At 40.4% G+C, this 25,157-nt stretch overlaps 2 protein-coding genes across 12 annotated transcripts in view; both read left to right on the forward strand.

Moving 5' to 3' along the window:
- Positions 1–25,157, forward strand: part of mak (male germ cell-associated kinase) — a 79,917-nt gene that overhangs the window by 26,841 nt on the left and 27,919 nt on the right. For 7 of the 10 annotated variants that reach the window (XM_089125753.1, XM_089125758.1, XM_089125757.1 and 4 more), the window contains exons 3-8: positions 380–434; positions 1,944–2,065; positions 3,549–3,631; positions 10,405–10,537; positions 21,606–21,777; positions 24,301–24,468. In XM_089125753.1, coding sequence (XP_088981879.1) covers positions 380–434; positions 1,944–2,065; positions 3,549–3,631; positions 10,405–10,537; positions 21,606–21,777; positions 24,301–24,468 — 733 coding nt within the window. Of the gene's footprint in view, positions 1–379; positions 435–1,943; positions 2,066–2,215; positions 2,319–3,548; positions 3,632–10,404; positions 10,538–21,605; positions 21,778–24,300; positions 24,469–25,157 lie in introns of those variants that run through there. The other 3 variants (XM_089125756.1, XM_089125760.1, XM_089125761.1) reach the window with 3 other exon arrangements.
- Positions 1–25,157, forward strand: part of ofcc1 (orofacial cleft 1 candidate 1) — a 460,325-nt gene that overhangs the window by 17,701 nt on the left and 417,467 nt on the right. The window lies entirely within an intron of this gene.

Raw genomic sequence — 25,157 nt, forward strand, 5'->3', positions numbered from 1 at the left:
ACTAAAGGGAACGCAAGCAAGAGTGAAAATAAATCCTATTCATTTATATGCACCAGCAGAACAGTACATAATAATGAACAGCAATACCAACATAACTATCTTTTTCTACAAACATTAATGTATGAACAAAGCAACACAGAGACTTCTGTGAACATTTTTAATGATGACACTGACTGACAAATTGTTGAGTCAGAATTTAGAAATGATTCTAAGACTAAAGAAGTGATTCTATGTAATCATGAACATACCTGATGAAATCATTTGTAAAGGTATATTAGCATTGTTCCATTAATAATGGGGTGGTAGATTCTGATGATTGACAAGCTGTTTGTTAGCAATGAAACCATGGAGATGAGATCAGTCATTGTGTTTCTCACAGAATGAAGAGGAAGTTCTACTCTTGGGAAGAGTGCATGAATCTGAGAGAGGTCAAGGTATGAACTTGGAGTACACAAATTCACGAATAATAATCCAAAAAAGAAAAATTGTCATCAGAACTTTAGAATCTACACTGTGCCTTAACCAGACATGATGCGACAAAATTCCAGCAATAAGCAATTTGTCCACACCAGACATGACAAGGCTACAATACATGGCAAAATCTCAAATAACAGCCAATCAGAAGAGCCTGTGGGTGGGGTTTACAAGTGCTGTCTTAAAGGGTTAGTTCATCCAAAAATAAAAATTCTGTCAGTATTTACTCACCCTCATGTTGTTCCAACCCCGTAAAACCTTCGTTCATCTTTGGAACACAAATTAAGATATTTTTGATGAAATCTGAGAGCTGGATCACTCCTCCATACTAGTCCATACAGTATAGGCTTCTTGAGGAATTGAAACTCGCTGGCCTCAAAGTTATTAAAGACATCGTTAAAATAGTCCAAGTGACTACAGTGGCTCAATCTTAACTTTATCAAATGGCGAGAACACTTTTTGTGCGCAAAAAACAACAAAAATAACGACTTCAAAGATAACGACTATTTCAACTATTCATTTACTTCTCTCTCTCTGCCTCGAGTCAGGTTACTAGTTTAACAGCGTATGATCTGTTGTTGTACGTCACACCGCATCACACACATGACAAGCGTTGGCCGATAGTGAGCCTACGTGTGACGTAGCTCTACGCTATCACACTACGTTAACTGACTAGAGGCCCATAGAGAAGGAAGTGAATAGTTGAAATAAAGTCGTTATTTTTGTTTGTTTTTGCTTACAAAAAGTATTCTCGTCAATTGATAAAGTTGAGATTGAGCCACTGAAGCATCGGCAAGTTTCAATTCCTCAAGAAGCCTATGGACTAGTATGCTGGAGTGATCCAGCTCTCAGATTTCATCAAAAATATCTTAATTTGTGTTACGAAGATGAACGAAGGTATTACGGGGTTGGAACAACAAGAGGGTGAATAAATACTGACAGAATTTTCATTTTTGGGTGAACTAACCCTTTAAACTCGTAAATAAGTAAATAATTAAATTATCAAATTTATACAAAATTTAACTTAATTAAAAATACATACCTATTGACGTATACAATTGTCATGCAATATAGTTGTTTATTCACACAGAGTTCAGAGTTTGAAAGTTCTTTATTTTTTTTATTTCCAAAATCTGATATACTGTATGCTATCCATTGTTGCTTTCATGATGGGTGTTAACGTCACGCACAGTAATATTAAAACTACAATTAAACATTTTTATGATTATACAAAGCACATAATCAGTACCTGAGATTATCATTGTCATTAGACACACACAGTTTTTTTTTTCTTTTTTTTTTTTTTCTTGGTCCCAGCTGTGATGTTGCAGAAATAGAGACCATTTCAAAAATAAAATGCCTTGTCACAAGGCCTGTATCGCTGTTGTACTGGTTAGGACACTGTGTTAAACTGTTAAATCTGGGTGTTCATAATGTTTCTGCTGTTTTTCTTCATGTCTGTGTTGCAGTCACTGAAGAAACTGAATCATGCTAATGTGGTAAAGTTAAAGGAGGTGATACGAGAGAACGATCACTTGTACTTTGTCTTTGAATACATGAAAGAAAACCTCTACCAGCTCATGAAAGACAGGTATGAATAGATTCCATATTACATCTACCGTTTTCTATTATTAAGTGCCCATGATGCCTTTGACATACTAATGAAGTCAAACTTAAACTTGGTCACAATATTTTGAAATGGTCTTTGTGGCTTCTGAACAGCACATTGATTTTTTGACAGCTGTGCTGATTCTCTATCTCCAGAACCAAATTGTTCCCAGAGTCAGTCATCAGGAATATAAGCTTTCAGATATTGCAGGGACTATCATTTATTCATAAGCATGGTAGGTCACAGGGCCGTCATATTCATGTCCAACAAACTAGAACAACTGAGTCTGAGTCCAGTATCAAACAGACCTACTACAGACTGAATCTTTATTGGGACTGTTTCTGCTAAAGACTCAGTTGTTCTTGTATCTCTGTGGTGACAGGATGTGTGAGTATCTCAGCTGCCAAAATATTAAACTAAATCTGAATCTGAAATGCCAATGACTTCCCATCAGACACCTTGTATTATAAGCAGTTAAAGGGGTCATATCATGTTTATTAAAATATTTTTTTGTTATGTCGGTGCCTTATGATTAGCTAACCTCTTGCCATGTGAAATGGTTCAGTAGATGTGTGTTGAGTATTGCTTTATTGCCCCATCCCTCAATAACATTAAGAGTTGTCGCTGAAATGTGCCGTCAAACTGTTAAGATCAAACCAAAATGATTAGGGATTGTATTCAGAATTAATTTTAGCAACTCCTTTCCTTTCTCATTCACACTGGACCAACAGGCACTAACCAACGGCATTGGACATGTTTTATCTGGTTTTGTTGGATCAGCTTTTTTTTTTTTTTTTTTTTTTTTTTTTTTTTTTGCCATTGTTAGGCTATTTATGGTATTCCAACATATTCCAAATGCATTGGTCAGTGCCTGTTGCAGTGTGAATTAGCATTAGTGTTTCTGCTTATTGGAAGGAAATGATAAGCAGCAGTTTCTTCTCACAGCCAGAAACAGCTGTTTCCATTTTACCATTTCTACACATTGTTTGTTTTTCTAGGATTTATCCTGCCTTATTATCTTATCTTGAATTGACAGATTGAATTACTAAACTTTGAAAAAGGTGTTGTGGATGTGAATGAGGGATTAGTCCTATGTTAATGTTTCAAGTTTCTGACATCAGAAAGGTCGGAAGCCATTTTATAGCTTAGTTTCAATAAATGTTCTTTTTGTACTGTGAAGGCCATTTATAGTTCTGCAAGTGGCAGTCTGTTATCATAGACCTCTTAAAATCGAATTTATCATTCCATGATATGATCTCTTGAAAGAAGATAATACATATTTTATTGGTAGCTTTCTCAGCTTGTCCCATTTTCCCAAGAGCTGTAACAAAACAGAAAACCATTGAGTCTCACACATCTTGTGGGTGAAATAATGTTCCTTATCTTCTGCCTCTGTTTCTTTTTTCCTTTTCTCCTGTCTCTTTTCTCCTCTCTTTCTTGTCTGTGTGAAATTCTCTGACATCAGGGAAAATAAGATGTTTACTGAGAATGAACTAAGGAACATCATGTTTCAAGTTCTTTCTGGTTTGGCATTTGTGCACAAGCATGGTAAGATTTCCCCTTTTCTTTACACTTTTATTTGTTCTTCTCTAATGCTTTAAGGAGCTTTATATAACACCCTTATGAACTCTTAATTGGTACATTTTAAATAGTTTTAAATTTTAAAACTTAAAATTTTAAATGCATTTTAAATTTTGCCGCTTTCTTTAAAAAAAAAAAAACTAAATCTTTTTACACCCACAGTCAGGGGGTGAACCCTTTGCCCACCAGACACAGAGGCTGGTGCATGCCCAATCACCTTAAGAAATTATATATCTTAAAGGGGCCCTATTATGATTTTTTTTTCTTCACTTTTTCAACTTTAGTTACTAATGTTTGAGCATAAAAAAGATCTGCAAGATTACAAAGTTCAAAGTTAACTCCAAAGGAAGATATTTTATTGAACAGAATCCCCTTTTCAAGAACTACAACAAACAGCTCTTTTAGACTACAATACACTCTTTCTTGATCTTTTGAAGTCATAATGTTCCTCATTTAAATAATCCCCACACACTGAATAAAAGTTGCAGAGGCCTGGTTGAGTTGGGCTAGTGAAGATGAAGAGTGTTAGAGTGGTGTCACTGTTTTTTCCACCCCGGAAAATTTTGTCCTAAGGCTGATGAACTTAGAGAGGTTAAAATTTATTTTTTTAACACTGTCCCTGAACATTATAACCTCAAAGTTTGTGCGCTTCACATTTTACGGAGAACAACAGACAGAGTACATGCAGGCTATAAGCACAAAAGCTTCTCCTGAAAGACGTAGCCATTCCCAGTTTGTCTGGATAATCCGTTGTTTATGAATCACAACTTATGTCTGTGAGACATGATATGACATGATATACATATGTATTATCATTTGTAGTTGTTTTTCTATTAGTAGTTCCAATTATAAGCTTTATGTAGCTGCTATGATAGTTAATGATGTAAATGATGGGCAAAGTTTTGCCTCCGCTAGCCTGCTAACCTGCTAACCAACATTATAGCATTGATGTAGTGTTGTTTACTTTAGCTTTTGTAAGCTCTTGCTTTTCTAAGATTGTTCACCGGCCCTTTGGAAAATAATCCAATTATCCAGTTGTGATTAGGGATGCTCATTTCGGTTAATTTTCCTGACCAACAACCGCCACTAGTTATCTGTTAACTGATAAGATTATAATAGCCTATTGAATTAAATAAAAATAAAATTTACGAGTGTCTGTGACTCGTTAAAAATAATAATAAAAAAAATGAATGTGCTTATTTTAATGTGCTAACAGCAGAATAGATCAACTACAGAACCTGGATTCACATCAAATTTTCACACTATTCTGCCCTTACTAAAATTTGGGTAGGACTTCTAGCTTGGCAGACAGCTAACAGGTTCTTCAATAAACACCCAGGAAGCAGTAGGACGTTTAGGATGCATTATCAGAAGCACTGTGAAACTGCAATACAGAAATACAAAATGTACTTATTAAAAAACTTGAATAGGTTAAATTCTTATTAACACAGGATTAATACCATTTTGAAAAACACAAAATACAGTAACATAAATTTACCCATTAACCACACATGGTTGTATCGCGATTAGCATGAATGCTAACTTAACATGGAAAACGCCATAGACAGGTTAACCCGATTAGCATCTTTACCATTTTCAACACTTTTCACACAAATATGTAATTCAAACGATCTTCACTTCACAGCCGCTGAAAACACCGCTCTGATAAGGGGACTGACGTTGCCGGGATGCACAGGTAGCTCCGCGCTAACATGACCAGCCCGGGGAACACGTTCACTTTCCACTCACACTACGCAACGCAGCAGCATTAGTTTAATGATAATCGATAACAAATTGACGTGATCGACGAAATGCTTAACGATCAATAATCGATCGTCGATTAATCATGCCCATCCCTAATGAGCATACCTAATTGTGATCGATTTCTGTTTGTATTACCATAGTTTTCCGACAAATGTGATTAAATGGTGGATAACATCGTAGTTATAAGAAAATTACAAAACAAACATACCACTCTGAAATGTCTTGTGAAATCTGTGCTACTTGCAAAGTCTGTGCTTAAATTTGTTCAGCACGATCCTCTTGTGTAACATTTTCAGGGTCTGAATTGGGCTCGAAATGGCTTGAAATTGACGCCATCGTTAATATTTACATCTGAGTAGAGATCACGGTTATGGAGGGGCGTTACATTTCCTGAACAAGTGCTAAACGCTGCCAATCACAACACACTGGGCCAGCTAACCAATCACAGCCCATTTCGGAAGTAGGGGCTTCCCCGAAACAACATGTTTATCCAGACTAGAGATAATGTAATAGTGTAATTAAAAATATTCTAGTTAGTACACCTCAAAAACAAAATCAAGACTTTGTAAAAGGGCATAATAGGACCCCTTTAAAGATATGAATAATATTTTTGAAAAATCTATTTAAAATATACACATTTTCACAAGATGAATTTAAGCATAATGAAGCTTAATGAAGCTTAATTAAAGCAGTTCACTTCCGAATGGGAACTTGCACTGCATCCTAGGATGCTAATGGTTAATGCCTCCGGCATGACAAAACACAACAATAACATTGGCTGAAGGTGCGACCTGAGTTTATAATGGTGCCTCTAGTACACGTCATCCTATTTCGTGTCTTCAGGAGCTGTATGTGACGTGACGTGACGTGTCGAAGGCAGTTATGGCAGTGAAAGCTTTCAGGAAGTGTGTTGTACATCTTTGTCGGTTCACCTGATGATACTTCTGTACTATCTGTACATGACTTACTCGGTCGAGGAGCATGCTTGCTCTGTCTTCGAGGGGGATGTGCTATCACTCACATCCTATGATCCAGCAGCGAGAAGAGCAGGATGTGGCTGTTAATGAAAATGTTGTCTCTGAATCCTCACACCCTGCCTTCCCCACATATGACAAGTTGCTGGAGGTTATGTCTTGTGAAACAGACAGATTAGATCTGTCATGGCAGCTTGAGAAAATATTTGTAATAATAGTCATCCAGCTCTTGTAAGCCTTCTTACAAGAGCTGATCTGCTGATCTTCCTGATCTGCATGCTGAGATTGAAATATCATGGAAGACACCATATTCGGCCTGCATTCATCCATTTCAGCATGCAAATTATGCGAGAGTGGAGGGGATGCGTGAGAGGATATCAGTCAATGGCACGAGTTGAAGAGATGCTGGCCAGCTACCTCTTGCTGGGAGAGGCATTGACGTTAAAGACTCCCACTCTGCCGAAATGGTAAATGGACTGCATTTATATAGCGCCTTCATAGACCTAATGGCCACCAAAGCGCTTTACATTTGCCTCACATTCACCCATTCATACACTCATTCACACACCGACGGCGGTGTCAGCCATGCAAGGCGCCATCCAGCTCGTCGGGAGCAGCTGGGGTTAGGTGTCTTGCTCATGGACACCTCGACACTTGGTCAGGTGGAACTGAGGATTGAACCACCAACCTTTCGGTTCGTAGACAACCCACATGAACCACTGAGCCACTGCCGACGAACGTCTGCCGAACGTGTGATATCACATTTGAATGGCAGAGTGTAAACTGCAGTTGGTCAGACCAGGGCTTTCCTGCACACAAATGTGATGCTTCCTTCCATCTCCAATTCCCTCCTTGGCAGAACTGGTTAGGTCTACTCTCATTTTAAAAGGGGGGTTGACTGCTTTTTTTATTTGCATGATTGTGTTTATGGGGTGCAATATAACATGTATTCGTGGTTTTTTGTTTTTAAAAAGTCTTATTTTTCATAAACTTCACGTTTATTGTCAGCCGCGCTCTACCCTATCCTCGAACGAGCGGTTCACTTCCTGATTCTATGAAAACACTCCCTCAGAAACACGTCGTGGGCTCAGATTGGTTAGCTTGGTCCGGTGAGTTGTGATTGGCTAAACTGTCGCTTACGTTGTCCGGAAAGTTAACCCCCATTACCTTTACGGCACGTCATGAGCTCCGGTCCAGATGTAAATATGCGTCGAACTGCAGTATCATCAGTATGACCCAGAATCAGACCGAGAAAGCCGCGATGAAGCGAGTCAAACAGAACCACACCACACACGGCTCTTAATAAACGTTTCTGAATGATCATTTGCTACATTTTTTAACTTTATACACGTTTGTTTAACACAATAGCATTTGACTGGCAACAATAGCAACTGACTGGCTACTAATAATGTTATACTTAAACAGCGGTGGCAAGTTTACGTTCTTGATCAAATCGAAAATAACGTCATAAAACATATATACATGAAAAATACATTTACAACATTAGCACAAAATTCATGTTTGTACGTGTTTGTCGTAGACACAACATAGCATAACTAATAGCCTAGTAGCAATAAAGCTAGCGCTGGCATTTGAAGAAAACTAAAACACAAGGCTAACGTTACGTTACGTCTGGAATTATACATGCAAATACATTTAAAATGGTTAAGTCTTAGCCTACTTGCAGGTTGTGGCCCAACAACTGTGGTTTTAAAGTCGGAACTGCTTCATGTTTACAGTTTCTCGTTGAATCCCGGTGTTGAACTCGTGGAGATTCTGGAAGCTGTCTTCCGTAAAAAGGGAGTGGTTGATGCAAATGTGTGGGTTAGTGACGTACCATAACCCAGATGTAGTCACAATCCAGTCGTTTTTGTAGGCAATATACTTCCTGATTTTTAAAAGACGATATCTCTGCTTACACTGAACTTTCAGCGCTGCAACTTTGCAGATACTGTTCATGCACCAACAGCAACATTACACACTATTTAAAATGAAAAAAGTGAAATCGCAGTCAACCCCCCCCTTTAAGAGTCATTATGTTAAGAATTTTCATCTTTTCACAGCTCAGCCTTGGTGATGCCTCAGATGTGTATAGCTCTATGAGTCTCCCTGGAGTGACTTTCAGTGGAAGCGTAGTTAGGTCTCCTCTCGTTTTAGAGAGATATTTTATTGAGACCTCCACTCCCCAGAGCTCCGCTAGGATACCAGTATTAGGTTGTAGATCTCCCTTTGAGCATCCTTGATAAGCAGTCTTGGCATAGAATGTAGTTAGGCTTCCTCTTGTTTTAGAGAGGTGACATGAGGCCTCCACTCTTAGGAGGGTGTGAACAGTGATGCTAGTGAACTCATTGGTTATCTGTGGAGTGTTGTTAGGTGTCCTCTCGCTTTAGAATGTTGAGGCCTCCGTTAATAGACCCCTATCAGGGGTCCCCGCACCGGGTTCTATGGCTCTCTGTGAGCCTCCTTCGTGGAACACCCCCCCCCCCCCCCCCCAAAAAAAAAAAAGAAAAAAAAAAGGGAATGTTGTTAGGTTTCATCTCGATTTAGGGAGTTGTCATGCTGACATCTGCTCCCCAGAGCTACACATTAGATAACCTGTCCAAGTTGTGTGGCTCTCTGTGAGCTTTTAGCGTAGAGCTTTGTTAGTTTTTCTCTCGCTATAGAGGGTCTTTATGCTGAAGCCTCCTCCATGAGAGCTCAATGGTGGCACTGGACTGGGTTGTAGGCTCTTTTTGAGCCTCCCTGGTTAACTGTCTTCAAAGTGGGTGTTGCTAGACTTCCTCTCGCTTTAGAGAGTCTTCTTCTGAGGTCCCCAGAACTTCTTCTGTATAGCAGTATCAAGTTTTTGTTCTTTTTTTGAGCCTCCTTGGTAAGTGGTCCTAAGCATAGAACATAGTTAGACCTTCTCTCGCTTTTTATCCTTGGCCATATTCCCTTTGAGGTATTCTTTTAAAACCAGGCCTTGAGCTAGGCTGCTCGATATAGTCAGGGTTTCTGGCCCTAGGGAATAAAGTCAAGGTGACCGCTGGTTGCTTACCCTTAGGAACTGTGACACCGTATTAGTTCCGTTGAAGTCATTGACTTATGTCAGCCATACTGTACTCATTTCTTCAGCATGGTGGAGTGGGCATTTCTTCCACATTAGCGTCCTTGGACGCAGTGCGAGTTCCCATTTAAAAGGGAATGTCTTGGGTAACAAATGTAACCTTGGTTCCCTAAGTAGGGGAACAAGACACTGCATCTCGTTGCCATGTTTCAGGCATGTCTGACCACATCTCTTTCAGGCAAGAAGTGGACGACGTGTATTACAGGCACTCTTTAACCTTTGGTCGCACCAGTAGTGACGTCCTAGGTATAGGCAGCAAGCATGCTCCTCGACCAAATAAATCATGCACAGATTGTAAGTATCATCAGATGCACTGACACATATATATACACACTTCCTGAAAGCTTTCACTCCCATAACTGCCTTCGAAATGTCACAAACAAATGGCTCCTAAAGACATGAAATAGGATGACGTGTGCTAGAGGCACCATTTTAAACTCATAAGCTGTCGTCAGCCAATGTTATTGTCGTGTTTTGACACATGCTTCAGACACCGGTCATGGAGGCATTCCCCATTAGCGTCCTAGAAGGCAGTGTCTCGTTCCCCTTCTCAGACAACCAAGGTTGCACTCGTAACCCAAAATGATTTATATGGAGTAGGTCATCTTTTGAACAAAACTACTGACTATCAGGTTGACCACCACAGTGTCTGGCAGGTAAGGAAAAATATCAGCCACTGGCAAAAAAATACCTGGATTTGACTGGTATTGGGTATTAATTTCCCACCATGTACACAATCGAAGTATAATGTGGTATTTGTTACTTAAAATCTTAAAAAGCTATGGTGTTATATAGGCTCCATATCTTTGTATTTGCATTGGGTGCAAATAATACAGATTAAGATGCATTCTAATTTGCATGGTGACTTTCACTATCTTTTTGGCATTATCCTGTAGGATTTTTTCACCGGGATATGAAACCAGAGAATTTGCTGTGTATGGGCCCAGAACTGGTGAAAATCGCTGATTTCGGACTGGCTCGAGAGATCCGCTCTAGGCCTCCTTACACAGACTATGTCTCAACAAGATGGTAAATGTATAAAAATAGTTTAATGGGACATCACATTATCACTATTTAGGAGGGCTGATGATTTTTTTATGACATTGTGAATTATTATTATTATTTTTTTTTACAACCTGAAAAATGCACAACAACATAAACCAGCAAAACTAAGTAAATTCTTTGTTAGAAAAATTGTGTATTGAGACGCCCGTAATGTTAGGGGATGGCCAAGAGCAGTTTAATTTTAAAATACAAATCTGCCTATTATCTTTTAGTAAAAATAAATAAATCTGGTACTAATTCCTCTAACTGTCAGGTATATTATGTGTTTCAAGCTAAAGTCAAAGTGGGATATAAATTATAAAAATTGTTTTTACTAAAATATAGATAAGCTAATAATTCAAGGACAGCCATGATTTTTCAGCAACAACGATGCTTTTGTAACAATAGATTTGATATAAAGTATGAGTGATTTGAAAGACTGAATCTTTAAAAAATAAAACTAATATCATTGGTAACACTTTACAATAAGGTTTATTAGTTAACATTAACTAAGAATTAGCAATACTTCTAAAGCATTTATAATCTTAGTTAAATTCATTTCAACATTTACTAATACATTGGTAAAATCAAAGGTTGTATTTGTTAACATCAGTTAAAGGTGCATTGCGCAACATTTCATGTTAAAAATAGCCGTTTTCTAACCCATACATGCTTAAGCAATCGCCTGATGGGCTGAATGAGCCCTTCTTTGATCACTGAGATTGCCTCTATAATCCTGTACAGTAAAATAAATAAGTCATGCGCGTTCACGCTCGCCTGGCTATGTGCCTATGTCTTGCAGGTAGTGTATTCGCCGCCATTCTGCGTATCAGAGAAGGCAACTCAAGCGACACAACTTAAGTCAACTTTCCACAAATGTACAAGATGGATTCAAAGGGGCTGTTTAGCCTACACCTGGTCACTTCATGCGTTTTCTGTGATCGGATAGCTATTCGATCGTGAAAAGACCAGGTTGCCCTCCGAAACGCATTCGAGACGGATTTGAATGCATCTGGTTGTTGAAAGCAGGCTATAGGTTATGTCATGTTATTTTAGTCATATATGTCTGCAACTTACTTTCACTTTGATTTGCAATAGATTGCGGATTGATGCGGATAGATTAGCTCCTTTAAAGGAGTTAAACGCAAGTATCTGAGTTTTTGCAGAACTACGCCCCCTCTGGCGACAAGCGAAACTGCGTGCGCGCTCACACACACATATACACGTACGTTTGCACGAGCTGTTCATAACCAAAGGATCATCAGCCGCACACTGTGCGACACACATCTTTTGTTACAGTCATAATGAGGTAATACAGTTATAAATCTGCAGGACATTTAAAATATATGAAAAGAAGGGCATTCAAGTACACACTTATGTGTGTGTGAGGGGAAAACAGGGGTAGTAGAAAACTTCGGTTTCTGTTTCCATCTATCTCCATATTGAACTGTTTTATGTGCTTACTGTATCCACGTATGATTGTATAATTATGGAAACACGTTCATGAACAATATAAGTTATTACTTTGTATAGGACCCGTTTGTCACAGACTAGAAGGACACAGATGGATGAGTGTAAACCAGGTTTATTGAGACAGGTGATATGGTAGACAGCAGGTGAGTATATAATGGAGAAAGTTCGGTAATGGATCGGGAAACAGTCTGATGATGTATATCTTATCTTGAGCAGGACTGGAAGATGGAGAGCTGAGGCAGCGGACAGATGACCAGAGGAAGACCGGGGACCAGGAGCGGATGAGGAGCAGACAGGACTGAAGTAAGCGGATAAGTATATCTCAAAGCAAGTTGTAAAGTAGCGGGAGTCTGTAGCCGATGTGTCGACGAGACCAGACGGTGAGTGACTGTGAGGAGTGAGTTTATAAAGGGAGGATGATTGGGACGGTGATTGAAGCGGACAGGTGACAGTGATTAGAATGCTGGGGAGCTGGAACGAGTGGGCGGAGTGAAGGTGTCTGGTGCTGACGCAGATGGATCCGTGACAGTACCCCCCCCCCCCCCCCACGGCCAGCTCCAGCTGGCGGACGGGACCGACGACGGGGACGACCACGCCTCCGGGGCGCTGGGCGATCTGGATGTGTGGTGTGAAAGTCCTGAAGTAATGAGGGGTCCAGAATAGGGCTGCAACTAACGATTATTTTGATAATCGATTAATCGGACGATTATTTTTTCGATTAATCGATTAATCGGATAAAAAATTATATTCCATTTTTTTGTTTATTATAACAAAATAAAACCCTAAAAACCACACTCTTTTGTGTGTTAAACAATCTACTTAATACAGACAACTTCATTATAAAGAGAAACAACAAATAAAATATATATATATGACCATAACCTATGACAAAAATGCTATTGTAAACTAGATTAGTGGATAACTCAGCAAAACTTAGCCTAGAAATATCACAAGTGCACAATAATTTTATAAAATCTGAACATTTAGTGAAAAAAAAACATTCCTTAGTGGGGAACAAATAAGAGACAATAAGTGTAGCACTAACAATGGTAAAACGTACACATTGCTCTTTGTATACATTCATGAAAAACATCGTAAAAATCAGATGCACAAGTTCAACTGTTTTAAATGTAAAGCACAGCTGTTTAGTGAGGAAGCAAAATATAATAGATAGGACAGAACAAGAAAGGCTATTAATAAGCTTTCATTGCGCAAAAGTATTATGACATGATCATGAAAGAGCTGCACAAAGTGCTTATGGGCATCGCGAGCGCTGAATGAACACGGAGTCACAGGGCGGCGCGCAGTTCTTCAGTGTCCGCCGCATTAAGCACCAAGGAAAGAGAAAGACATATTGACTGTGTATTACACAGTATCTATGCAATAGTTTATTAAGCCTTTTCTTTTAACAGTTTTAAATTTCAGTTAGGCTACTGTGCACGTGAAGAACAATTATACTGCGCCGACTCTATAGTGTTGTGATCTAACAGACACTCAGTAGAAAGTGATTAAGTTACAGCAATAAAAGTCTAGCAAGATAGAAAAACCATCATAGACCTTTATCTACGGATCAATTATAATAATAACATTGAATCATCTTGGAAAGAGATCATGTTAACTGTTGTAACGCGACGGGCTGTTTGAACACCGAATAGAGAATGACTGACAGCCGCAGTGGAGGGAAAAGCTTAGGTTAACTTGAATTTAATGACTTAAATATACATTTCTATCTCACATTATACTATAGTATGGCTTCATAAAGTATACACGATTAACGTAGGTCACCTATTTTGGTTTCAAAACGGCGAATTTACCGAAAGGTGAATGATTTTCGTGTATGCTGCATATTGATAGCGGTTTCCTGATGCCCGCAAATTAGTTCAAACTCACGGAATCAAGAGCGCGCATGCGAGACAGAAGATAATGTGCTCCAAACCGTCCGTGTTGCGCGCGCGAGACAGGGAAGAGCGGCGAGGGAGAGAGACTGCGTGTGTGCCTCATGAAGCGCATGTAAGAAGCGCATGTTCCATGTAAACAATCCCCGTGACGTAATCAGACCAACTAATCGATAATGACATTCGTTGACAACGATTTTCATAATCGATTATAATCGATTTTATCGATTAGTTGTTGCAGCCCTAGTCCAGAATGTCCTCCCGGTTGACCCAGCATCTCTCCTCAGCACCGAATCCCTCCCAGTCCACGAGATATTCCAAGCGGCCGCCCCGTCGTCGGGAGTCGAGGATCTCATGAACTCGGTAGATGTTGTCGTCTTCGGGGTCAGCAGGAGGAGGGGGCACCTCCACAGCACCAGACCCTGGGGGAGAAGGAGTGAGAGGGTTAGTGTATGGCTTGAACAAGGAAACATGGAAGGTGGGTGCGATGCGGTAGTGTGCGGGGAGTGCCAGTCGGTAGGTGACGGGATTGATCTGCCTCTGTATCGCGAAAGGACCGATATATCTGGGACTCAGCTTCCGACAGGGCTGTCGGAGACGGATGTCCCGGGTGGAGAGCCAGACCAGTTGTCCGGGAAGGTAGGGAGGGGCGTCGGTACGGCAGAGGTTGGCCTGGTTCTGGTGTCTCCGAACAGCCCGCTGGAGGTGAGTATGAGCTGAGTCCCAGACTCTCTCGCTCGTCTGGAACCAATGGTGGACTGCTGGGACGTCAGATGGTTCTCCTGACCAGGGGAATAGAGGAGGCTGGTAGCCGAGCATGCACTGGAACGGAGTGAGGCCGGTGGTGGTTTGTCGGAGGGAGTTCTGCGCATACTCGGCCCAGGGCAGGTAACGGCTCCAGCAGTCCTGGTGGTCGTGGCAGTATGACCGCAGGTATCTCCCAATCTCCTGGATCTTCCGCTCAGTCTGGCCGTTTGACTGGGGATGGTATCCTGAAGTGAGGCTGACGGTCACTCCCAGAAGGTTGAAGAACGCCCTCCACACTCGGGAGATGAATTGGGGTCCTCGATCGGAGACGACGTCCTCGGGGGTCCCAAAGTTACGGAATATGTGTTGGAACAGCGCCTCTGCTGTTTCAAGGGCTGTTGGCAAACCTGGAAGGGGAATTAGTTTGCACGCCTTGGAGAAGCGGTCCACTACTACCAGAATGCAGGTGTGGTTGTTAGACACGGGCAGGTCGGTGACGAAGTCCACTCCGAGATGAGACCAAGGTCGAGTGGGTATAGGGAGAGGGACCAGCTTGCCTTCTGGGAGATGACGGGTAACCTTGGCCATGGCACAGACTGAGCATCCTTTGACGAACCGGGAGACATCCTGGAACGCCCGGTAGGGAGAGGGGATCTCGGAAGAAGGTTCCACAGGGGGATTCTCCACGGAGGTGGTGGAGAGCGGAACTGGCGGAGTGGTGGTAGGAACCGGGGTTTTCATCAAGGAGGGCAGACAACGCTGGAGACAGTCCTGACCCCACCGTAGAACCTCGCCGGTAGACCATTGGATATGAGGCGAATGGGTCTCCAACCAGGGGCGTCCCAGGATGATCTCAGCCGTCGAGCCCTCCAGCACCAGAAAGGATATCTCCTCCCTGTGGAGCCAGCCGATCTCCAAGCCCAGGTCGGGGCTACGATGTCCAACCCGGCCGCGTCCTAGTGGCTGTCCCAGAATGGTTTGGACTTGAAGTTTTTGTGGGATGGTTCGTTGCTTGGTTTGGAGCCGGTTTAATGTGGACAGGGCGATGAAGTTGGCCGCTGATCCGGAGTCGATCAGCGCCTGGACTGAAATGGAACGGTTCAGATAAGTGATAGTGGCCGCAGTGAATTTCAAGGAGGAGATGGGCAATGGTAACTGGACCGTACTCATAGTTGGTCGGGGAGGGCGGACGGGACACGAGGCGAGCAGATGGCCGGAGGCTCCACAGTATAGACACAGCCCGTTGGAGATGCGACGATTTCTCTCGGATACTGACAGATGAGTGGTACCGACTTCCATGGGCTCTGGTGCTGGAGGACTGTGGTGGCGGGGCACTGGACGAGGAGTTGGAGGTGCAGGGCTGTCGAGCTGGCAAGCAGTGCGTCGCTGATCAATGCGAATGGATCGCTGGATGATGCTCTCAATACCAACGTTGTCGTCATAAACCGCGAGCTGGAGGCGGATATCGGGATTTAGACCATGACGGTAGGCGGTGATAAGTGCAGACTCATTCCAACCGAGAGTAGCGGCGAGGGTGCGAAATTGCAGCGCATATGAGGCGACGGACGATCTCCCTTGCCTCAGACGGTACAGCTGATCCTGGACTGAGATGGAGTGTGCAGACTGCGAAAACACCTCGGTGAACACCTCACCTCTGGGCTGCGATCTTTCCAAAGGGCATGAGCCCAGTTGAGCGCTCGACCTCGCAGGAGTGAGAGGAAGAAGGCCACTTTCGATCGTTCAGTGGGGAAGGATAACGGGTTCATTTCCATATAGAGCTCGCCCTGCAAGAGGAAGCCGCTGCACTCCTCCTCCTCACCAGAGAAGGGCGCTGGTTGGGCCATGGGACTGGCAGAGGCAGATGAGGAAGAAGTGGTTACGGTGGACGTGGCGAGTGCTGAAGCGCTGGTCTGGGGAATGGTAGGAGAAGGTGGGGTCGGTGTAGCGCTGGTGCTCGGGGTAGACTGCAGCATTTTGTAGGTCTGGTCTTCTGTCACAGACTAGAAGGACACAGATGGATGAGTGTAAACCAGGTTTATTGAGACAGGTGATATGGTAGACAGCAGGTGAGTATATAATGGAGAAAGTTCGGTAATGGATCGGGAAACAGTCTGATGATGTATATCTTATCTTGAGCAGGACTGGAAGATGGAGAGCTGAGGCAGCGGACAGATGACCAGAGGAAGACCGGGGACCAGGAGCGGATGAGGAGCAGACAGGACTGAAGTAAGCGGATAAGTATATCTCAAAGCAAGTTGTAAAGTAGCGGGAGTCTTTAGCCGATGTGTCGACGAGACCAGACGGTGAGTGACTGTGAGGAGTGAGTTTATAAAGGGAGGATGATTGGGACGGTGATTGAAGCGGACAGGTGACAGTGATTAGAATGCTGGGGAGCTGGAACGAGTGGGCGGAGTGAAGGTGTCTGGTGCTGACGCAGATGGATCCGTGACACCGTTTGAGCCCTAGAGCAGACCGGAGATCTCCGACGACTGGCACTGGACAGACAGAAGTTGTTTTCTTTGTCTCACGTGGAGTTTGCGTTGGGGTTTGGAATGAACTACAAGCCGGTCTCTTTGGGGCTGTTTACACCTGGCCACAATGTGTTTTCTCAGATCGGATAGCTATCTGATTTATCAAAACGATTCCATTACACCTGGTCACATAAATGTGTTTTTGCAAAACGAATACAATCTGATTTTCAATTCCCGCGCTATATAGGCTACAGAATTCATGAAGTGCACGTCACCGAAAGCAACAGATATGAGCTGCATTTTATTAATCATCGGCTAATTTCAAAATCAGCAAAGACAGCAATAAGAGAGAGCGGCAACAGCCCTGGTAAGATCATTTCATTTCTTTACTTTTAATGAAGATGGTAGTGCTAAGCATCTGCGACTTACTTTCACTTTGATTTGTGATAGATTGCGGCACGCTGGCTTTATGAATAGACGCTCAGCTGCTCATCTAAGGTGATGCATATATGACTAAAATAACATGACATAACCTATAGCCTGCTTTCAACAACCAGATGCATTTACACTTGTCCAGTTTTGTCTGGAATACGGCCCAGACCACGTCCTCAAGTGATTTGAGCGATCGGATTCAAATCCGTCTCGAATGCGTTTCGGAGGGCAACCTGGTCTTTTCACGATCGAATAGCTATCCGATCACAGAAAAAGGAATGAAGTAACCAGATGTAGGCTAAACAGCCCCTTTGAATCCATCTACTTTTGTGGAAAGTTGACCAAAGTTGTGTCGCTCGAGTTGTCTTCTCCGAGAATGGCGGCGAATACACTACCTGCAAGACATAGGCACATAGCCAGGCGAGCGTGAACGTCCATGACGTCACGGCCAGTCTCAGATTCAAGCCCGAATCCCTCTTATTTATTTTACTTTACAGGATTATAGAGGCAATCTCAGTGATCAGAGAAGGGCTCATTCAGCCCATCAGGCGATTGTTTAAGCATGTATGGGTTAGAAAACGGCTATTTTTAACATGAAATGTTGCGCAATACACCTTTAATGTAATGTGAACTAAAATGAAGAAACAATGAACAGCTGTATTTTTATTAACTAGCAGTAATTAAGATTAATCAGTGCTGTAACACATCTATTGCTTGTTGTTAACTAATGTTAAAGGGATAGTTCACCCAAAAATGAAAATTCTATCATTATTTACGCCCTTTATGTGTTTATTTGTTCTGCTGAACACAAAGGAAGAAATTTGGATCTCAATCCCCATTGACTACCATAGTATGTATTTTTTCCTACTATGGAACAGGCTTGTGCACAATTCAGAATTGAATTGAGAATGACTACTAAATTCCTATTCAATTTTGAATTTGAGTTTGGGGGGTGTCATCACAATGTCTTGTAGGGCACAATTTCCCCTGGCAACATGTCTTGTAGGCCAAATAAGCTAACGGTTTTACTGATTTAAACAGAATTTGTTTTAAAGTTAATAAATTATTGTTCTTTCCCATATAATTTTAACTATGTTGAGAGCTGTTCCTCTAGGGGGGTTCGGGGGCATGCTCCCCCACAAGAAAATTTTGTAAATTTTAAGGTTAAATGCATCAATCTGGTGCACTTTGAGAACTCAAAATTAAGAGCTTTAACTGGCTTCAACCCATGAACTGTGACATTGAAAAAAGGAAAAGCCTCGACTTGTACCTGGACATTAAAGAGGGATCAAACATCTTTTTAGTTATGATATAATCCTCTGTTTTAGGATGCCAAACGATTATTATAATGTAATAATGATTTATATAATTATTCCTATTACGTAAAATCCATATACTGTAGGCCTAGCCAATAAATGTACTGTATAAATGAAATTGAATATTTCAAAAGCATATTTTATTTACATTACTTTCAAGTACCTCACGCCCTCGCCCTACGCCACTATAGATATTCAGTGAAGAAGGGTATCTTTTTTGCTAAAAAGACAGGCACGTAGTGCAAATGTACGCTCTCAACTCACGTTCAAAGTCCACTCAAAGTCATAGGCAGCGCAGCGTCTCTCTGTGCATCGCAAAAGCCCGTGTTGACAGTTTGTTTAATATAAAGCGGGAGATTACCAGATACAGTATTTTGCTCGTGCCCTGTGGGTGTTGTAGCCTAGGCAACTGTATCACGTGCTGTTTGAACTGCGATCTGTCACATTTAAAAGCGCCAAAGCATTCCATATCAAAAGTAAACTTCTCTGTCTGTCGGTGTCAGTGTCATCCTTTTCCGCGATTTTTCTCTGCGTGATAAAATGCAGTGGTCCAATCAGTAATTAAGAGCCTGAACTTGCTTATAGTAATACAAAAAAATACAGCACAGAAGAATTTCTAATTTAGCGTGAGATTCCTTTGTTGAGCGTGAGACCGTGAGATTGAGGCTGAATGCGTGAGTGTCACGCCAGATGCGTGAGACTTGGCAACCCTGAGAATGTTTGCAGTTTGCACAAGTTAAAGATAGACTGGGTTGTATACATAATGTTTGTGTTTACAAATAATATGCATCTTATTGTTGCATACTACGTTGTTCATTGCACTTTAGCAATTTCTCAAATAAAGCCACAATTGCCAAAGTAAGAATGTTTTTATCCTTGGCTTTTTTGGAGTAAAACAGTGATTCCACTGTTACCACTTTATCTGTGTACAATGTTCTAGTAGCTCAACATTTTTGCTGTTTAAACTTTAAACCATTCCTTTATTCCTTTATTACTGTGATAACTGGTGAAAATAGCTTTTAATATTCAGGGGTCAAACTATAACTTTATGGGGATAAAAGGTTTCTGCCCAATGTGACAATGAAGTACAGCTTGGCAATGGCAGCACTGCATCTCCATCGATGAGAAAGTCTAGTTTGTTCTGCAAAGGCGGTTAGCTTGTTTTATGAATTGCAACACTTGCTAAATCTGTCAAACCTAAGCCCATTTCCACTACTTTTTAAAGTAAATTCATTTGTTAAAAACTACTTTTTTTTTTACTAAAATTGATTAAACTTGACTAAAACCTTTTGGTGTTTTCGTCGACTAAAACTTGACTAAAACTATTAAGTTTATAAATGACTAAAATGTGACTAAAACTTAAAAGCATTTTTGTCCAAAAGACTAAGACTAAGACTAAAACTAAAAGGGCTGCCAAAAACAACACTGAATCGCAGTCAACCCCCCTTTAACAGTTGATATAGTTCTTTAATGCTTTGCTAGCTAGCAGAAGATGCTAGCAGGGTTTAAACCCCAGATGTGCCCCTATTAGAAATATGCTATTATATTCTATACTTTTATTAATTATATTGAGAAAACATGAGAAACATGTAAATAAAGACTGAGAGTCAATGTTAAAAAATGGTTAATTATTATTTTGTTTCAAACTATGCTGTATAGCTGTGTTTTCCAGTGTGTTTTGTTGTCAAACTCCAAAATTAATTTATATTTAATTATTAAAAAATGCCATTATTTTATATTAAAATGTTAATAATTGTATTTTATTAAGAAAAATATTTTGGTTTGACTTGTATATTTTTTGATTAGATAAGATAGCATTTTAAGCTGTCATATAGTTTAAAATGTTAAAATGTGCCCCTCACATGTTACAATGTACCCCACCTATGGGGCATGTTGTCACATTTCTTTCTGGGTAAATCAAGAAAAAAGTATACACTGTTTTAATAAAACAAAACTACATAATTGTACGAGACATGTGGGAAATTAATGTGGGAAAAAAATAAATACTCTAAATAGATTTGCCACAAACTGAGAAAGTCAAAAAGCTTTACGTTGTGCCCCGCTCTCCCCTATGTGAGATTCAACACATTCTTTCTGTTGTGTGACTGTGTGGAATTTCTTTGAATTGCCATGAATTTAATTTCACTATCTGTCATTCCAATTCCAATTCAACTTTCTGTGGGGCGGAGTCAATTGAATTCAAATTCCAATTCATGAATTGAATGGAGGCCAATTCTGAAATTCTGAATTTTGCACAAGCCTATGGAAGTCAATGGGGATTGAAATCTGTTTGATTAAAACATTCTTCCAAATATCTTCCTTTGTGTTCAGCAGAACAAATAAACACATAGAGGTTTGGAACAACTTGAGGGTGAGTAAATGATGAAAGAATTTTCATTTTTGGGTGAACTATCCCTTTAACTAAAGAACCTTATTTTAAAGTGTTACTAATAATATTAGTTATATATTTTAAAGTTTCAATCTTTCAATTCAGCCATACTTTATTTCATGTCTACTGTTATAAATGGTGCCTGCTAATGACAGTGATGGAATCTGCAATTCACTTTCAACCAACAACATAAAGATAAAAGAGAGAGCTTAAAAGTTCAAAATTCCTCAAAGTGAAACTGAGCATGTGCAACTTGCAGCAGTTTCCACTACTGGCTGAAATGTGTGCATTTCAAAGCTCTCTCTCTCTCTCTTATGTGTTTGTGGTCAGGTATCGAGCTCCAGAGGTGCTGTTGAGGTCACCAGTGTATAGTTCACCCATAGACATCTGGGCAGTAGGCTGCATTATGGCTGAACTCTACACGCTAAGACCTCTGTTTCCTGGCAACAGTGAGGTGGATGAGATCTTTAAGATCTGCCAGGTCCTTGGTACAGTAAAGAAGGTATGATCACATATGAAGATGAACCAACTTTATCAGGGAATTTAGAGCATGTCACAGCAGCTTAAGTTAATTTGAAACAACTTGATTTTGAGGACAGTGATTTGTCTCTTTTTCTGTATGAGAAAAAGCTAATTGGTCACGATCATGAGAGTCAGCCCCTGTGACTGAATACTAATTTCAACCAAGTCAGTTGTTGAGTTTGAGTTGGTTGGGCCATTAATTCATTAAATGAGAGTTGAGTCCTCTGGTCATTTATATATTTTGGTTGGAAAATTAGAGTATGTGAGCGGGGTGGAGTGGGAGCGGAGCGTGGAGTGGAGCGGTTTGATTTTGAATGGAGTGAGGAGTTTTTAAAAGTTGGAGTGTCGTGGCTTTCACTCGCTACGAGAGTGCTCCACAACCACTCCCTCACAAGTACAATTCATCCCCTACAACGGCACGTAATATAACTGCATTTTTAGCAAGAATTCACACGTTAAACACATTTAGCTAGCTTGATACAGATGGATCACTAAATTCAGAAACAAGATGAAGGTCATGATGACAGCAATGGACATGAGCGGTGGTTATAGTTCTCAAGGAATTTGTTTGTACCTTCTAGATAGACTACTAAATATGATAAGATAAGCACATTTTAAACAGGTCGCTTTTATTTACACACTCAATTATTCTCTCACTAATGCAAATGTAATCTTACAGTTCTACTTTATCTGTATATACTATTTCGAATGAGCAGAAATCTGTAAGAAATGTAGTCAACCGTAGATAAAATAACTGATGAAAATCGTCCTGGTATTTTCATCTTTGCACACAAAATTTGCACTGCATAAAGCAGCAATGATATTTAACTTTTAAAGCTGATAACCATCTAATAAGCTTAATATATGTTATGGACAGAACTTTGTGAGATTTTAAAGCATACTTAAATAATTTAGCCATGAATTTCCTCAGGGAGTGGAGTGGGAAATGGTGAACCTGGAGTGAAGCTGGAGCGGAGTGATTATTGAATGGTTAGAGCACAGGCGGTAAATTGTTGCCGCTCCACCCCGCTCACATACCAGTATTCTGGTATGTGAAACATTAAAGGGCACCTATTATGGAAAATTCACTTTTACATGGTGTTTGAACATAAATGTGTGTTGGCAGTGTGTGAGCAAAACCACCCTAGAATGATAAAAATCCACCCAGTGATTTTTTTTTTTACAATCTCAGTAAATCATATGCACTGTCTCAGAACAAGCTGTTCTAAGATTCAGCTCTTTGTGACGTAGAATTGAGCAAGGGGTTTGATTGACAGTGTGGTTGTGGCCTAGACCCCACCCTTGGTGATCTGTACACACCATCCTCCATTGTTTCAACGGCAGCCGGTAATGTCTCTTGGAAACATGTTCTGTCGTGGGTTAATCCTGTTGTTGTAGCTTAAAAGTTAATCCTCAACTGTGGATCGTCATCTACTGTTTGCGATCCACCGTCACATCCAGTAACAGTAAGTTTATTTTATGATTTTTGAGCAAATAGTCTTTTCAGTCAATGTCAGCCAATTCAACAACAAATGCTTCTAAAGTTGTTGACGTCGTAGGATGTCTGTGTATGCTATATAGTTTAAACCTTGTTTGTATAGTGTGTAACCACACGTTTATAAATATATATATTTTTAAAGATATTGTATTAAAAACTGCATATATGTTCTTGTTCTGTAAGTTAGCCATCTCCTCACATTTGCCACAGAAGCACCTGTATGACAAGTAAACATGACGCCACAGGTCCCTGCATAAATCTAATTTCGCTTGTACGTAGCAAACTTTATCACAGTATGTGTATGTAGTTTCAAAAAATTGCGCAAGCATTAGTGTTTGTGAGTGTGTTCCACATCCATAATTGCAAATGGGACGCGATTACAACAACTCTATAAGTACATAAATGTATCAAATAACCATACCGAGACGTACTGGTCCATTCTCATTTATTTTTATTCTGCCGGAGTCTCTTCGTACTATTTATATATTCCGATTCAAATGTACGCTGAATGACATTCAAAACAGCGGTTTTCTCTCACTCTCTAAGTACCGACTGCCATGGGTATCAAGTTACGCCTTCATCCAAAGGCAGGGCGGGGATATGCAGCTCATTTGCATTTAAGGTGGTAAACACACGAAACAGGTCATTTTTAATCAGGGCCCAAAATGACATTTTCAAATGGTTATAATAAATTAACTATGGGGTATTTTGAGCTGAAACTTCACAAAAACATTCTGGGGACACCAGAGACCAATATTACATCTTGTAAAAAGGGGCATAATAGGTGCCCTTTAACTGGTAGCATAAGATTTTGGGCCAGGAGCGACCAACCTCCAGGTATCCTTCATATGTGATTGAGCTAAATGCGACTTTAATAATCATTTGTTGTCTGTGATCAGTTTATGATGCGTTTTATTTAATTATTCTCTATTAAAATATTTAGTTTCATGGGCAAATGGGTAAAGAGTGCTTGATGTAATAAGCATTGATTATTTTGCCTTGCAGTCAGACTGGCCGGAGGGTTATCAGCTAGCTGCTGCGATGAACTTCCGTTTTCCCCAGTGTGTTCCTACACCACTGAAAACTCTGATCCCCAATGCCACCAATGAGGCTTTAGACCTCATGAGAGACTTCCTCCACTGGGACCCAAAGAAAAGACCCTCTGCTGCAAAGGTACATATGTATATGTTCTTGTGGACTCCAGGCCAGATTGCAGTTTGGTATGTAATCTGACAAAAGTTTCAGAACTCGCAGTCGACCACTATTAATCCTTTCGCATGTTCGTTTAAAATATTCTAGCTGACCACCCCCAACGTGATTTTTTTTTTTTTTTTTTTTAAAGGCAACCATTATTTTAAAACGCATCACCTTTATTATTTCCTTGGCGGGCTTGTCAGGCTTGTTACGTGACACACCACAGCCACAAATATTGTTAAAGACATTCAATATTAAAATAAGAACAAATTACAAATAGTATATTATATGCAAAAATGGGTTAAAATCATATTACATTCTAACATTGTGACATTATAGTCTAAAAACAAAAATAATGATTTTATTTTTAAATGTGTTCAAATTACAAAAAAAAGCACAAACTAATTTACCTACATTTGATTATGTCTACCCCATTACAATAGTCACTTTACAGTTACTGTTATCATAAAAATACACTTACTTGTAGGTTTAAAATTCTACATATGGCACATTTATTGTTAAATAAATATAAAATATTTGCATGAGTTTCTAACATTTAAGATAAAGAATATATACCTTTGAAATATAGGTTATGCACTGTGGAAAGCACAACATCTCGAACACATTACACAGCAGTACAAATATTTATCTGTCAGCACAGGCATCTG

This window comes from Pimephales promelas, chromosome 22 (genome assembly GCF_988280905.1).
Source record: "Pimephales promelas chromosome 22, fPimPro1.hap1.1, whole genome shotgun sequence".
NCBI classification, from domain to species: Eukaryota; Metazoa; Chordata; class Actinopteri; order Cypriniformes; family Leuciscidae; genus Pimephales; species Pimephales promelas.